The sequence below is a fragment of the Rutidosis leptorrhynchoides genome, chromosome 5 (genome assembly GCF_046630445.1).
Source record: "Rutidosis leptorrhynchoides isolate AG116_Rl617_1_P2 chromosome 5, CSIRO_AGI_Rlap_v1, whole genome shotgun sequence".
Classification (NCBI taxonomy): Eukaryota; Viridiplantae; Streptophyta; class Magnoliopsida; order Asterales; family Asteraceae; genus Rutidosis; species Rutidosis leptorrhynchoides.
The window spans coordinates 334,137,206-334,154,843 of record NC_092337.1 but is presented as its reverse complement, the minus strand read 5'-3'; the positions used below and the strand labels follow the sequence as shown (position 1 = coordinate 334,154,843).

Here is a 17,638-nt window from a genome sequence, read left to right as displayed (position 1 = left end):
AAGAAGATAACTCACCTACTGAATCAGAAGATCATGTTTCTGAAGTTAGTGAATCCCCTTTTATACATTTCGATGGTAATAGTGATGAAGTGATCCCAGACTCTTTCCTTTCTGAGAAAAATGAGGAAGTGAACAAAGGTGTTAATAACTCGACCCAAGCTGAACAAGTATTCGAACATGTCCCAAAACTGAATGATGACGCATCAACTTCTTTAAATAATGAACTCCCAAAGCAACAATCTCCTTCATCTTTATCGAAACCCCCTGGTTTTAATGGTGTTCGTTTTCACTCCCCCCTATCTAGTAGAGCTGAAGGATATAATGCTTCATCCTTACGAGAGCATAATAATCTGAACATGCAAATTGATTTCATCAAGTTTGGTGAGGTATTGGGCTATGATATGAAGAACTGTCCTAATGAAATTCAGAAAGTGATCTATGGTATGAGAGGTAGCAAACTGATCTCATGAATTTATTATCGTTGAATATTGGAGGCGGAGTAACATCTTTTTTTAAACATAGATGGGTTAGCAAGTTATGCAAGGATCATGCGATTACGATTCTTGGGATCCAAGAGACTAAGATGTCTACTTTGAACCACTTTGCTGTCAAAGCGTTGTGGGGAAATTTTAATTTTAAGGTAGCTGCGTCTTGTGCTAGAGGTCGTTCAGGTGGTATTCTCACCATTTGGGACCCTAACAGCTTTAATTGCAGTAGAGTAATTTCCTTCAATAATATGCTGATTGTCGAGGGTCGATTTTCTGAGAGGGACTCTCCGTGTTTCTTAATTAACGTGTATGCTCCTCAATCGAGACGCCAGAAAAAGCGCATATTTGGAATTTCATTCTTTCTTTCATCGATAATAATGATGGCGACTTTATCATTTTTGGCGACTTTAATTCGGTGAGATATTCACATGAACGCTTTGGTACTCACTTCAATCATTTAGAAGCTGCTGACTTTAATGATTTTATTGCTAACGGAGGCCTCATTGACATTCCTTTAGGAGGAAGGGCTTTTACAAGAGTGAATAAATCTTTCACTCAACGTTCTAAAATTGATAGATTCTTGGTATCTAATGGAATTGTAGATGTGTTCCCTCATGTTACGGGCAAGATTCTCTCCAACTTATGGTCGGATCATTGTCCCATTCTCCTATGTAATGACATTGTCGATTATGGCCCGACACTATTTAAACTTTTTCACTCTTGGTTTGATCTCGAAAATTTTGACAAGACGGTCGAGGATGCATGGAATGATCTGTCTCAAAGAGCTAGCTCAAATCCGCAAATTAGATTCAAAGATAAATTGAAACATGTAAAAGCTGCACTGAAGTCATGGAGTAAGGATATTCGATCATCTTCTAACCGTAACAAAATTGAGCTCACTAAGAAAATTGCAGATATTGATGCTCAGTTAGATTCGAACTCTGATTACTCCTCTTTGGCCACTTCTAGATCTTGTGCTCTAAAAGACCTAGCTATTATTGAACAAATGGAGGCAGCAAACATGGCTAAAAAAAACAAATGTTTAATTCATGGAATGGGGGATGAAAATTCTACTTTTTTCATGCAAATCTTAATAGAAAACGAAAAAAATTGCAAGTTGCAGGTATCATGTCTAACGGGCTTTGGATTATCGACCCTCCTCTGGTAAAAGAAACTTTCTTTCGATTTTTTAAAAAGAAATTTGCTCCTTCAGCGCATGCTCAGATTATCAATCAAAGTCGTCATCTCAAGTTACTTTCTAGAGACAACGCTAATTTTATTATCTCACCGTTTTCGAACAACGAAATCAAGGATGCTGTTTGGTCTTGCGGTAGTGAAAAATCTCCCGGCCCGGACGGTTTCTCCTTTAAGTTCATAAAGCATTTCTGGGACCTCCTGAAGACTGATATTATTGCTTTAGTTCACGATTTTCAGGATTCGTGCATGATACCGAGAGGATGTAACTCCTCTTTCTTTTCTTTAATCCCAAAAAAAGACAACCCGATTCATGTTCAAGATTTTAGACCGATTAGTCTCATTGGCATTCAGTATAAGATCATTGCTAAACTCCTTGCCATTAGGCTTTCTATGGTGATTGATGAAGTCATAAGCCCGGAACAGACTGCTTATATTAAGGGTCGTCAAATTCTTGATAGCCCCTTAGTTATCAATGAGGTTGTAAGTTGGTGCAAAAAACGTAAAAAGAAGATGATGATTTTTAAGGTAGATTTCGAGAAGGCTTTCGACTCGATTCATTGGGATTACATTTATTCGATGATGTCATTTCTTGGATTTCATTCAACTTGGAGTAGTTGGATTCGGGCATGTCTCTCTTCGTCCAAAGCTTCTCTTCTTCTAAAGGGCAGTCCATCTTCGGAATTCGATATTGGTAAAGGGCTCCGTCAAGGCGATCCTTTATCACCATTACTCTTTATTATTGGTATGGAAGGCCTCCATGCAGCGATTCAGGATGCTATTGATGCCTCCCTTTATTGCGGGCTTAAAGTGGGTAGTGCGCAATCTCATGTTTCGATTTCTCTTTACTTGTATGCCGATGATGTTCTTTTTGTAGGTGAATGGAAGGAGTCGAATGTGCATAATCTGTTATACATTCTTGGTTGTTTTTATGCGGTTTCAGGATTAAGAATTAATATTCATAAATCCTCGTTGTTTGGAGTTGGTGTATCGCAGCATGAGATTGCTCGTCTTGCTTCGGATTTAGGTTGTGAAGCCGCATGCTTTCCTTTTACATTTCTTGGAATTCCGGTCGGCCAAAATATGAGTCGAGTGGATAGTTGGTCGCATATTATTGACAAAACAAAGAAGCGGTTATCATCATGGAAAGCAAACATGATCTCTATTGGAGGACGTCTCACACTGATCAAATCGGTACTTGGTTCCCTCGGTACTTATTTCTTTTCGATTTTTAAGGCTCCAAAACAGATTATTAATCATCTTGAGGCCTTGCGAGCTAAATTTTTTTGGGGTGGAAAAGACAGTGAGCATAAAATACATTGGGTTAATTGGCGTTTGGTTATGAACCCTTTGGATCATGGAGGTTTAGGCGTAAACAGCCTTGCTTCCCTAAATCGTGCTCTCCTATACAAATGGAAATGGAGATTTTTCAATAACAAGGATAGTTGTTGGGCTAAAATCATTCTTGCCATTCATGGTTCATGCCACAATGGAAACATTCCAAGCAATAAAGAAGCGCCTGGTATGTGGCTAAATATAAATAAGTGTATTGATCAGTTACACGATTCAAATGCTATCGTGCCATCAAGAATGTCGAAAAAAATTGGTGATGGGTGTGACACAAAATTTTGGACTGACCAATGGATTGGGGACACTATTCTGGCTACGCGATTTCCTAGACTTTTTGCTCTTGATTGTCACTCGCATTCGACTATTGCTCTCAAATTCTTAAATGGCGAATGGCGATGGTCATGGCGTCATGTTCCGAAAGGGGGTGCCGAGCAACAACAGCTCACCGAGCTCCTTAGCATCTTAAACGATTTTAGTCTAACAATTGATCCGGATTATTGGATTTGGGATGGTCCAAATGCATGCTTCTCTGTTTCACATGCTAGATGCTTAATTGATGCCCATGAACTGGCACCTTTTACTCGTCCAACTTATTGGTGCAAGTACGTTCCTTTAAAAGTCAATGTTTTCAATTGGCGTCTCCGTATCAATCGGCTTCCGACGAAAGATAATCTTGCGCTCCGTAACATCAATATTCAAAACCTTCGATGTGGGCTTTGTAATAATGACCCAGAAAGTGTCAATCATTTATTTGCTTTTTGTTCTACATCCTCTCTTATTTGGCATCGCGTTCAATTGTGGATCGGCTTGTCTCTTCCAAATTGGTCTTCGGTGGAGGATATATGGGCTTGGGTCGATGGAGTACCGATCACGGGACATCAAAGAATCATTCTCAGAGTCATATTTCTTTCGGCCGTTTGGAATATTTGGAGGTTTCGGAATAGTATTGTCTTCATAGACCCATTCATTCGAGCTAACACAGTTTTTGATACCATCGTGGTTTTCGGTTTTAATTGGTTATATTCTAGATTTTGTAAAACTAGAATAAACTGGACGTCATGGCTTCAAAATCCTTTATACTCTTTGTAATTTTTCTAGCGATTTGCTAGTTTCTTTATAAAATTTACTGCAGTTCAAAAAAAAGTATGTGAATTTCACTGCAAAATTTTAATTTCCAGTGATGCATCATCTGCATATACCTATATTTCCATTGACTTATTGTTTCTACCAATTAATTTTGTAGTACTGTCATTTAGGAAGAAAAATATGTATGGTGTGAGTATTGCTCTACTTGTATGTTTAATGTAAGGTGATTTGGCAAATAAGGCAATTTGGGTGATGTGTTTAAGGTAGAAAGTTGAAACAAAAAGTTGCAGATAGATTTTGGGTGATGTGTTAAGGTTGAAAGTTGAAACAAAAAGGTTTAAAGTTGGAGTAATAAAACTTAAATACTTTAGTTTTTTTTTTTTTTTTTGGAAAGCAATAAAACTTAAATACTTAAAACATTGCAATCAATTTTACTAAATACTTATATCAGTCAGTTCAAAAATCTTGAATAACTGAACTTTGGATCTTTTACACTTATATAGTGCATGTGGGTAGATTTGTGATTGAAATGTGGTAGGACCGTATGACGCATAGCTATTGGTTACTCTCCATAAACTTATTTGCTAAAATGTTTATACTCACACACTAACTAATAGCCGTACTTCGTGGGGCTGAACAAGTAGTGATTTTCCAGCCTTTATTTGAAGTGACAGAGGTATAGCATAACCCTTCTTCTATCTATGTACAACTTTTAAAATAGATGAAGCACTAAAACTCATTCATCTAATAGTTTAAATATATATTACTTATCGTATGTTGAAACTCATTTTGTTAAACAAATCATAATAATAAATAGCCAAAATGTTAACAGTGATAACCCAACCCAACAATCTTTCCACATATGACTTGCCTTTCATGTAACTGATTACAAATTCACACATTACTTTCCACATATTAATTGTATGCGAATCTTTTAAAGTTTGGTGTTTGAATAATATGATAACGTTGAAATAATATGATTGGAAATTTTTGTGTCAGTTTGTGTCATACAGGAAAGACATACCCTCTTCTTAATGTTGTATGGTGTTCTAATATAGATGTAAAATGCAATTGGAATATGTCAGATATGGTTCTAAGTAATTATAGTTTGAAAAATGGGTTTTGGTTGACTTGCTTGTTGAGAAAAGCGACACCGAATTATAGCAAACCTGCTAGTAATACTTGAAATAATGACAATAAAGAAACACCAAGATTTAACGTGGAAAACCCCAATAGGGTAAAAACCACGGGCAAGGAAAGAAATGTTTCACTAATATGAATAATAGGAATTACACTTCGCTCTAATTACAAGGATAAGTACCAAGTTTTATATCTCTTGTAATTAGGAGATATATCTCACAAACTCTCTATTAGACTACTAGAACACAAGAAGGAAGAATATGTTGGGATGCATTTTGAAGCTTGCAAGATCATGTATTTATAGTAGAAGAGAATGACATCATGGTAAATAATTTGTGCACAAAAGTCTTCAAAACACAACTTTGCATGTGTTTGTTGACTATAGAACTCACCTAATATTGCCTCCCATATTTGACCTTATTATTTCAACAATCTCCCACTTGAAGATTTGATTGAAGCTCAATCAATCTTCACACGATAATCCTTCCTTGCCAATGATGTTGCTTACGTTTTTGCTAGGCCGCATGAGGATCGACACCAAATAAACTTGTCACGGTTGATTGACTTTGTTAGAAAATCGGCCACATTGTCGTCAGTATGAATTTTCTGCATATCCACGGTTCCTTCTTCCACTTTCTCACGAAGGAAGTGATACTGAACTCGTATATGCTTTGTCTTTGAATGAAATGCCGGATTCCTTGCAAGATGCAAGGCACTCTGGTTGTCACAAAATAGAGTGATATTCTTTTGTTTGTGTCTGAGTTCCTCCAACAACATCTTCAACCATACTGCCTCTTTAGTAGCTTGAGTAGCTACTACATATTCTGCCTCTGTTGTTGACGTCGCCACAACTGACTGCAGTTTTGAAACCCAGCTTACTATTCCACCACAAAGTGTGAAAACATATGCAGTGGTAGATTTACTTTTATCGATATCACCTGCATAATCTGAATCAACATACCCTTTGACAATAAATTTCGGTTCCCCATAACATAATGCAACATCTAAGGTTCCCTTGATATATTTAAGGATCCTTTTTACCGCATTCCAATGCTCTTTACCAGGATTCGCCATGTACCGACTAACTACTCCCACTGCATGTGCAATGTCTGGTCTTGTACATATCATTGCGAACACTAAACTTCCCACTGCTGATGCATACGGTACGCGAGACATCTCTTTCCTCTCGTATTCACTGCTAGGACACATAACGGAGGATAACTTGAGATTAGTAGGAAGTGGGGTTGAGATTGGCTTACTATCTTGCATATTGAAGCGCTGCAAGACTTTCTTCAAATAATTCTTTTGAGAAAGCCAAATCTTCCTATTATCTCTGTCTCGGTGAATTTGCATCCCTAGAATCTTGTTTGCGGCACCCAAGTCTTTCATTTCAAACTCCCTAGCTAATTGAGCCTTCAGCTTATTAATACGATCTTTGTTGGGGCCTGCAACCAACATGTCGTCTACATATAACAGCAAAATGACAAAATCATTGTCCCCAAACCTCTTGAAATATGCACAAGGGTCTGCATAAAGTCTGTTATATTCAAGGCTCATTATGAAAGAATCAAATCTCTTGTACCAACATCTCGGCGCCTGTTTGAGACCATACAGAGATTTCTTTAACCTGCAAACCAAGTTCTTTTTTCCTTGTAGTTCAAAACCTTCTGGTTGAAGCATATAAATTTCTTCTTCAAGATTTCCATGAAGAAATGCAGTTTTCACATCTAGCTGCTCTAGATGCAAATCAAATGTAGCACACATCGCTAGAACTACTCGAATTGTTGTAAGTCGAACCACAGGAGAAAATATTTCATTAAAGTCCGTACCTTCTTTCTGAGCATATCCTTTAACCACCAGTCTTGCACGATACCGCTCCACTTGATCATCGCCATTTCGCTTGATCTTATACACCCATTTATTTCCAATAGGTTTTCTACCTTTTGGCAATGGCACAAGTTCCCATGTTTTATTTTTATGAAGAGCTTCAATTTCTTCCTGCATAGCCGTCATCCACTGAGATGCATCTGAATGATTCAGTGCCTCGCGAAGAGTTGTTGGCTCTCCTTCCTCTGTTAGAAGACAATATGCAACATTGCTTTCCATAATATAATCCGAGTGCCACCCTGGACGTTTCCTTTCCCGATTAGAAATACGAGTCGCTGGAGCTTCATCAACGACTACTTGATTTTCATCGTGCTCTGGTACTGCTTCAGAAGAATCTTTATGAAATTCATTACTCACTTGTATCGGTATAGTTTCTTTTGAAATGCTAACATCTTCAAGATCTTTGTCTTCTGTAAAGACAACATCTCTGCTGATGACTACTTTGTAGGCAGTGGGGTCCCACAAGCGATACCCCTTAACTCCATCAGCATACCCCAAGAACAAACACTTTCTGGACTTCGGATCCAACTTTGTCGTTTCTTGAGAATTGTACATTGCGTACACAGGACTTCCAAATATATGAAGGTCTGAATAATCAACTGGTTTTCCAGTCCACATCTCCATCGGTGACTTCAACTCAATTGCAGTTGACGGTGACCGATTTATCATGTAACAGGCAGTATTGACCGCTTCTGCCCAGAATGATTTCCCCAAGCTTGCAGTTGCCAACATCGCCCTTGTTCTATCTAACAAGGTTCTGTTCATCCGCTCTGCCACTCCATTTTGTTGAGGAGTGTATGCCGTCGTGAACTGTCTTTTGATACCTTCTTGTTTGCAGAACTTATCAAATTCATCACCAGTGTATTCTCCTCCATTATCCGTCCTTAAACACTTGATCTTTTTACCAGAATCAAGTTCAACCCGCGCTTTGTAAACTTTAAAAACTTCAAACACATCTGCTTTCCTCTTAATTGGGTACACCCAACATCTCCTAGTGTAATCATCAATAAATGATACAAAATACTTTGCTCCTCCTAGGGATTGAACTGGTGCTTGCCACACATCAGAGTGAACCAATTCTAGAATCAATTTACTTCTAGAATTTGATGTGTTAAACTTCAGGCGATGTTGCTTGCTGATTACACAATGCTCACAGAAAGGTAGCGATACCTTTGTAAGACCAGGAATAAGATTTCTTTCAACAAGAATCTTCATACCTTGCTCAGACATGTGTCCAAGCTTTTGATGCCATGTCATAGCAACTTTATCACTTGAACTATTCAAAGCAACAGATGCTTCCGATTCCTGTACCGTCTCGCCTTTCAGAATGTATAAATTAGCACCCCCCTTTTCTCCTTTCATAAGTACAACCGCGCCTTTCTTGATTATCATGATCTTCTCATGTATCACCATTTTACAACCAAGATCATCCAATTGTCCTAAAGACAATAAGTTCTTCTTCAAACCCTCCACGTGTCGTACACCTTGAATAGTACGAACTGTACCATCGTGCATCTTCAGAATGATATCTCCAATTCCAATGATCTTTAGTTCATGATCATTGCAACTGTATACAGATCCTCCTGAGATACGTTCATATTGTTTGAACCATTCTCTTCTAGGGGTCATGTGAAAAGTAGCTCCCGAGTCAAATAACCAGACATCAACAAATGTCTTTCTGCCTTCATTTGCTACCACTGCCTCACTAACCAAAGCAGTCCCATCATTTGAAGTGCTTGCAATATTTCCTTGAGGATTTGAGTTATTTAAACTCCGACAATCCTTCTTCAAGTGACCTTTCTTGCCACAATTGTAGCATGTATAGGTCTTCTTCTTTTTAGACTTCGGTTTACCATGATTGTGACTCCCACTTGGGCCACGTTCCGTTGATCTCCCTCCTGACATCACCAAGGCCTCCACTTGTCGTGAACCGGCCTGTTTGTCCTCCTTGTTATTGCGCCGATTTTCTTCTTCTAGAATAGCAGCCGCAACTTCATCATAGACTAGATACTCCGAGAGAACATTATTGGTTAAGTTAATAATGAGTTGATCATACGAGTCAGGTAGACTCTGAAGTAAAAGTTCAGCACGTTCTTTTGGCTCTATATTGCAACTTAACGAAGCGAGTTGAGAAAATAGAGTATTCAAAGAATTAATGTGCTCATTAACTGAAGTAGATTCATTCATGCGTAGCGCATAAAGTTTCCTCTTAAGGAATATCTTGTTGTGGAGTGATTTGGTCTCGTACAATTTTACGAGGTGATCCCAAATCTCTTTCGCCGTCTTCTTTTCTTCTATGCTAGACAAAACGCCATCTGCTAGTGCCAGATGAAGATTTGCGATAGCCTGGCCGTCCATCTCTTCCCATTTTTCATCAATGACTTCGGCGGAACGTCCACTGATGGCCGCCAAACACTTATCCTTTCTCAGGATAGCTTTCATCTTTAGTTTCCATAACGAGAAGTTACTCCCGTTGAACTTTTCAATTTCGAATTTTGTAGACATTGCTATAATTACAATCTTCTTTTCGACAATACTACTTTTCGAGAAATAGTACTTGAGAACTTTTATCGAGTGAAAATAACCTTACTTATTTTCTGATGTGAAAGTCCACCAGTGTGGAAACCACAGAGCATACGATAAGTAGATTAATACACACAAGATATTAGACCTTAGCTCTGATACCACTTGTTGAGAAAAGCGACACCGAATTATAGCAAACCTGCTAGTAATACTTGAAATAATGACAATAAAGAAACACCAAGATTTAACGTGGAAAACCCCAATAGGGTAAAAACCACGGGCAAAGAAAGAAATGTTTCACTAATATGAATAATAGGAATTACACTTCGCTCTAATTACAAGGATAAGTACCAAGTTTTATATCTCTTGTAATTAGGAGATATATCTCACAAACTCTCTATTAGACTACTAGAACACAAGAAGGAAGAATGTGTTGGGATGCATTTTGAAGCTTGCAAGATCATGTATTTATAGTAGAAGATAATGGCATCATGGTAAATAATTTGTGCACAAAAGTCTTCAAAACACAACTTTGCATGTGTTTGTTGACTATAGAACTCACCTAATATTGCCTCCCATATTTGACCTTATTATTTCAACATTGCTGCCATATTTTGTTATGGTACAAAGTTGTTGTTATGGGTTTTGGTTTGGTTTGATGGTTCACTACAGGTTTAATGATAATGTGTGGCTTTTCAATGCAAGGTATGATAACAATTACAATGATGGTAGAGATGGTAAAGGGTCTATTGTTACTAATAAAAATATGTTGAAAGTGTATATTTGACCTTTTGTAGTCATTCATGTTTGCTTTTTGTGTTGACTATGCTTGAGACTCAGGCTGGTATGCACACTTGATCCAATTGCAGCTTAACTTTTTTGTCAAACGTGTTAACATTTACAGTTGGATTTATGTTATCTAAATTGTAAATTAAAGTGGATATTGTTACCAGTTACATATTCATTACCTGTTTTGTAATGTAGAGTGAAGCATAGTCATACATATATATAGTTACTACTTATTCTGTTACTACCAAATTTATACTTAGTCTTTATAGGGCCCTCCGTGCAACGCACGGGCTCTTAAAGGCTAGTTAATAATATACTAAGGCTGTGTTAATTTTTTTAAAAATATATCTATATAAAATAGCGTCAAATAATGGTAGATATTTTAAAGTGTGTTTGAAAATAGCACTTCCCATAATAAAATGTTCAATGATAAATTTAAGATTTTTTTATTTACAAATTCACATACACACAGAAATATATATATATATATATATATATATATATATATATATATATATATATATATATATATATATATATATATATATATATATAGTGGTAGGATCAAGAGGGTAGTAACCAATCGGGGGAAAGCGGGGGAAGCAAAAACTTTTTTTTTTTCGTTTTTTGAAAAAATTTTGTTCACGAATATTATAGATGGGATGAAAATATGAACATTTAGTAGAGACACTTTGTGATAAATGTTTTTATTTTGGAGGGAAAATGCTCGAAGAAGTAATATATAATAATTATCGTGTTTTTCGAGCGTATGTTAAGGTTTTAGCTATTAGTGAAAGGACCCGTCCTAATCCATCCGGACAAAGTCCATATCGATTACAAACGATTCACAACAGTTGATTACATCGCGAGGTAATTGACCTCTATATGATAAATTTTACAAACATTGCATTCATTTTTAAAAGACAAACTTTCGTTACATCGACAGTTGACAGGCATGTAAAGCATTTCATAATATATCCAAATATAATTGACTTAATATTAATCTTGATGAACTCAACGACTCGAATGCAACATCTTTTGAAATATGTCATGAATGACTCCAAGTAATATCTCTAATATGAGCAAATGCACAGCGAAAGATTTCTTTCGTACCTGAGAATAAACATGCTTTAAAGTGTCAACCAAAAGGTTGGTGAGTTCATTAGTTTATCATAAAGAATCATTTCATAATTTTAATAGACCACAAGATTTCATACTTCCATTTCTCATAATCATACGTCCCATGCATAGAGACAAAAATATCATTCATATGGATTGAACACCTGGTAACCGACATTCACAATATGCATATAAGAATATCTCCATCATTCCGGGATCCTCCTTCGGACATGATATAAATTTCGAAGTACTAAAGCATCCGGTACTTTGGATGGGGCTTGTTGGGCCCGATAGATCTATCTTTAGGATTCGCGTCAATTAGGGTGTCTGTTCCCTAATTCTTAGATTACCAGACTTAATAAAAAGGGGCATATTCGATTTCGATAATTCAACCATATAATGTAGTTTCGATTACTTGTGTCTATTTCGTAAAACATTTATAAAAGCAGCGCATGTATTCTCAGTCCCAAAAATATATATTGCAAAAGCATTTAAAAGGGGAGTAATGAAGCTCACAGTATTGTATTTTGTAGTAAAAATACACATGACGATATTAAACGATGCAGGGTTGGCCTCGGATTCACTAACCTATATCAATTGTATATCTATTAACACATATAATTGAAATCGAACAAATTTACATGTTATTAGTGATATAATTGTTATTTTAATAATTTATATGTTTCATTAATAATTTAATTAAATATATCTATTAAATAATAATAATAATAATAATAATAATAATTGAAAAGGCTACCTCAATGTTAATAGGCCTTTAAAAAAATAAACGCCCCCGACCGGGCTCGAACTCGAGACCTCTCGCTTAACCGCAAACTCCCTTAACCGTTCCTCTGTTTCTACTTTTCTATTTTAGTTTCCGTTTTAAATTTTATTTAATGTTGTCTGTTCCGAATTGCAGTCCAGCTCTAGGCCCAAAATTGAATCAAGTCCACGGCCCAACATTGTGTGATCCAAGAGAGTGCAGTTGATCCACTAAATAAAAAGGGTTCGGTAAAAAAATAAAACACGAAGCAATAAGAAAACAATTAAATCAAATAATAAAACAAAATATAAACCTTCGATCGATTGTTCATCGATTGGAGCAGGAAGAAAAAATTATAACGGACTATGGTGATCGTCCAACAGGCACGCGCAGGAGCTTCATCATCATCGACATATTCACATGGTTTCCATAATCATCTTCATATTCATAGCGGTATTCATCATCTTATCATTCCATTATTATCATCTCAACGTCATCACGTACCATCTCAGTATATTAACATCATCACGATCACCATTCATCAACTATCATCATCATCATATCAATCCACCGTCGATCATCATCATAATCATCTTTACGGTTTCACTGTTCATCGTCTTCCCCACGGTTTATCATCATCTTCATTCCTCAATTCGTTCACAATTTAATAATTGGGTTTGATATTCAACAGAAAGCATACAGTAGTAGTAATAAATCAAAAAAAATGGTGTTGTTTGGTGATCTTGTTCGGATACAAAATAGGATACAGCAAAGGAGATTGATGATGGTGATTATGTTCACAACAGTAAACAAGAAATACATGAGCATCTGTGTTTGGGTGGTGGTGATGGATTCGGTTTTGGGTTGTTCTTGCTCGACAGAAACCCATATACAAAGATAGTAGCAGCTGCAATCCACGATGGTGGTGAGAGTGATGGTGGTTTACGATTGTTTAGGGTTGTTGGTTGTGTTCATGAAGATGAAACAGATAAACAGATAAATCGAAGGTGATGTTGGTTTGAGGCGTCGGAAGATAGTTGTGGTGGCTGTGAGAGAGAGAGAAAGATGAGAGAGAGAGAGGTAGAGGTGATGAGGACGATGGCGGTTTGGAGATGGTGGTTAATGGGTTTTTATGGTGACTGTTGCAGGCGGCATCAAAACAAGAATAGAAAGTAGTAGTACCGATGGAGTTCTTGGTGGTTTGGTGATGTAGTTAATGAAGAAGAAGAAAAATATTGATGGTGGTCATGGTGGTGATCTCCATCGGTGGTAGCCGGTGGTTCTTGGTGACGATGGTGGAAGAAGGTTTCAGTGGTGGCGAATGGAGATGGTTTTATGGTTCAGTTTACTCATATGTAAGTGTGTAAGTATAGATATAAGATTAGATATAAGAATTCTTTATCTATTAATTAAATATAATATTAATTATTTGAAATCAATCATTTGAACCCCATTTACACAGTGAAGCAGCCATCAAATGATTTATTTGTACCGACAGTTCACTTGGATATTAATTCGTGTCCATTGCTAAACAGTTAAAATATAAAAGTGTTCCTAAAAATCCTAAATTTTTAAATTAAGTCCATTTATTTATTCTGGTCATTAAATGATTGAAACCTGATCAAAAAGGTTCACTAATTATTTATTTTCTGTTTCAATTAATATGTACGGAGTACTAAAATTTAAACTAAAAAGGTAAAGATATTTTTTTGTCAAATCTAAAATCTTCGTAATCGATTTACAGTCCAACTTTTATTTTAAATCTTCATGAACATGTAATATATCTATATTAAAACTAACGAAACATCAACCGAGTGTTACAGACATTTACCATTTAAGCTCAAAAGTAATCATATTTAATATACACTATGTATATATATAAACAGTTTTAAATAACAAAATTTACTACACAATTAAATATATATTAAATAATATATATACAAGTAATATACATTTATTATATATAAAATAATAGTTTTTATCACAATATATTTTACTTTACATATTTATTTATAACAATAAATATATATAATAGTTTATTAATATTCATGTCATTATATATATATATATATATATATATATATATATATATATATATATATATATATATATATATATATATATATATATATATATATATATATATATATATATATATATATATATATATTTACATATACACATATTTACAAGTAATGGTTCGTGAATCATCGGGAACAGTCGAAGGTTACATGAATGTATGAAAATAATTCAAACCTTTTGAGATTCAATTAAATAGACTTTGTTTAGCGTGTCGAAAATCATTCAAAGGTTAAGTTTAAATTTAGTCGGAAATTCCCGGGTCGTCACAGTACCTACCCGTTAAAGAAATTTCGTCCCGAAATTTGAGTGAGGTGGTCATGGCTAACAATAAAAATGTTTTCATGACGAATATGAGTTGATAAAATTTTATCACCATTGCATAATATAAGTAAGATAATTCGATTATTCGAAGAGTACGAGTGAAGCTATCACAAAATAGTGAACTGGAAAAATAAGATTCTTCTTGACTTTTGACGTAGTCAGGTTTGAATTTAGAAAATAAGATGCGTCTTAACTTTTGACGTAGAGGGTTGAATTTCGGAATTCAAGGAATTTGAAGAAAAATCTTCGAAATCTAAAAGATTTGATTCTTCGGGATTTATGGAAATTAAGATCTCTATAATTAAATACGGTGATCTGCCTTGATTACTCTGTCTGATATTTCCATTATAAATTAAGCTCTTCCGTTCCATTATTCTCACCATTCTTCTACTTTCTTTCTTAGTTCATATATCCAAAAGATTGTGAAAATGCTTAATCCAGTTCTAATCCTTGTCCTCACCCTTACTATCGTAACAATCATTCTCCTTTTCCAACTTCCACCAGAAGAATCTGCTTACTTCTACTTTTACCTTGGAGGAATACTATTCTTAACTCTACCGTGTCTTTATATTGCTATTCGTATTAATATCCATGGTTTGTAACTTCCGTGTTGTTTTTGGGCTTTATATTTTCTCTTATACTTCAAGGTCTCTGCTTCTACCTTTCCATAATCATTGACATCCACAGTTAATGCTCTCTCCTATTTTGCTGCGATTTATACTCCAATTTTCTATTTCTTTTGGAGCTTTGTCCCTTCGTTTCTTCTTTTTACGATTGGACATCTCTGGTAATGGTCCGTAGTTCGTAGATATGGAGTTTTGAATGAATTTAATGTTCTAATCAAGAAAGAACATTATAGCACGATTTGATTTGTCAAATTACCAGAATCACTAAGAATAGAACTATCAAGAATATACTTTCTTGATATGTTCAGAAGTTAAGCAGAATGAAAGAGTTATGTAGCATGACACATGATGATGTTATAATCTGTGAATCATCATGTTCCATTTAGAAACTCAGCATGACTTACTGTAATATAATCACGTTGATCAAGTGTCATTATATTATACTAATTCATGCATCAGTTCCCAACATTACTTCAATAACATTCATATTTTAAGCTCAAAAGTTTACAGAATATAGAAACTAACAGTTTCTATATGATGTAACACGGATAGCACGAAGAGATTAATGATTTCAGATAAGAATAGTTATGAAAATATCTTCAGAAATATGGAGGATATTTATAATGTAAGATACGATGATATCTTGGGATTTCTAATATCGAAGGATGGTGAAGAAAATTTGTCCGCAAGAGTTTGGAGTCAGAAGCAAGGTATTCGCTAAAGATTTCATCAGAAATAGAATCATCAGAATTCTTAATGTACAAGTTTAGTCCTTGTGATTTGTTCAGAGACTCCTTCGTAGTTTGCTCAATTCACTTTTCAGAACTCAGATTTTCTATCGAGCGTTCCTAACACTCCATTCTTTATCATCAAACTCTTGGCCATTTATGCTATCTACAAAATTGCTGTTTTCTATTTAATGTAGCCATATCTGAATCGTTGGTTATCAATCCGAGGTGGTTTTAAGAGAATTGTGTTTTTAGATGATTAAACACTGATGGTAATATGGTGGAATATAAAAGGTCCCTTGGTAACAATAAAAGAGCACGAATATATATGTCAAGGTTATAATAAGTTTGTTTCGAACGAAAATCGAAGTTGTGTTGCTGGAGCTGTGACAAAATTCGCTACTTTGAAAAGGGATTGCAAGGTTATTTTCGGTAATAACAATGCCAAAAGAGCTAGCACAGATACGTGTTAAACGTTTACTCTGGTTCCGAGTGCTTTTCAGGTGCATAACTATATGTATCAATCTTTTCTTCTGTAGATGAAGTGCGGTTGGTTCATTCTCTCGATTGATGTGTTTTCAAGAATCATGAAAGGTTTGAACACAGATTATAATCGTCAAGATACAAATGGGGTTTAAGATGAAATCAAGTGGCAAACTTGAAGAATTGTTTAGTTTCATATGTTATAATCAATATTTTAATTCATTTTAATTGTCCAATGTTATTATCCACAGTCGATAGCCCACAGTTGACAGTGCAATCATTCATATATAGTTTAATATATAATATTTGAATTAATTAATTCATGTCGTGACTCGTATACGTCTCAGACTCGATCACAACTCAAACTATATATATTATTGTAGAATAAACCTCAACCATGTATAGAGAACTCGATCATTACTGCATATAGAGTGTCTATGGTGATTCCAAATAATATATATAGATGCGTCGATATGATATGTCAAAACCTTGTATACGTGTCCTGATATTTAAAGTGCGTAAAATAAATAACAGAAAATTAAATAACGATAAATAAAGTGCGTAAAGTAAATAACAGAAATTTAATGACGATAAATAAAATTGCGAGAATGTAATTTGCGATAAAATAAATTGCGATAAATAAAATGTAATCAGTTAGCTAGGAACAGTTAGGTAGGATTTCGTTAGCGTGGATTCTTAACAAAATTTTTTATAGTTAATTTGTTTGTTTCTAACAAATTTTATTTTGTCCAATATTTTCTTCATTATACCACTTGTCGGATTCTGATAGGTCAAAATCCAAATATGAAATTGAATGAAAATGGTTATTCTGTGATGAACGGATTCGTATAGCTGTGGTTGCAAGTAGAATAGTAAATGACTGTTGAATCAGATTCGAAGAACGTACAATGTAACTTATTAATGTGAAATTTAAATATTCCTCGGGTATTACCTATCCGTTAAAATATTTTCACCATTAACAGTTTGTACAAGAGAATTTTTAATTACAATCTTTATGAAAACATATATACATATATATTTTCTTCAGATGTATTCATG

The 17,638-nt window shown here is 35.1% G+C and overlaps 1 protein-coding gene across 1 annotated transcript; it reads left to right on the top strand.

Moving 5' to 3' along the window:
* The first annotated feature begins 583 nt into the window (after positions 1-583).
* On the top strand, positions 584-13,515 carry LOC139849569 (uncharacterized). Its single transcript, XM_071839207.1, has 7 exons — positions 584-903; positions 1,065-1,611; positions 1,686-3,964; positions 10,341-10,412; positions 10,509-10,512; positions 13,102-13,346; positions 13,488-13,515. Exons 1-7 carry the CDS (start codon positions 584-586, stop codon positions 13,513-13,515), a joined length of 3,495 nt encoding a protein of 1,164 aa, XP_071695308.1.
* The last annotated feature ends 4,123 nt before the right edge of the window (positions 13,516-17,638 follow it).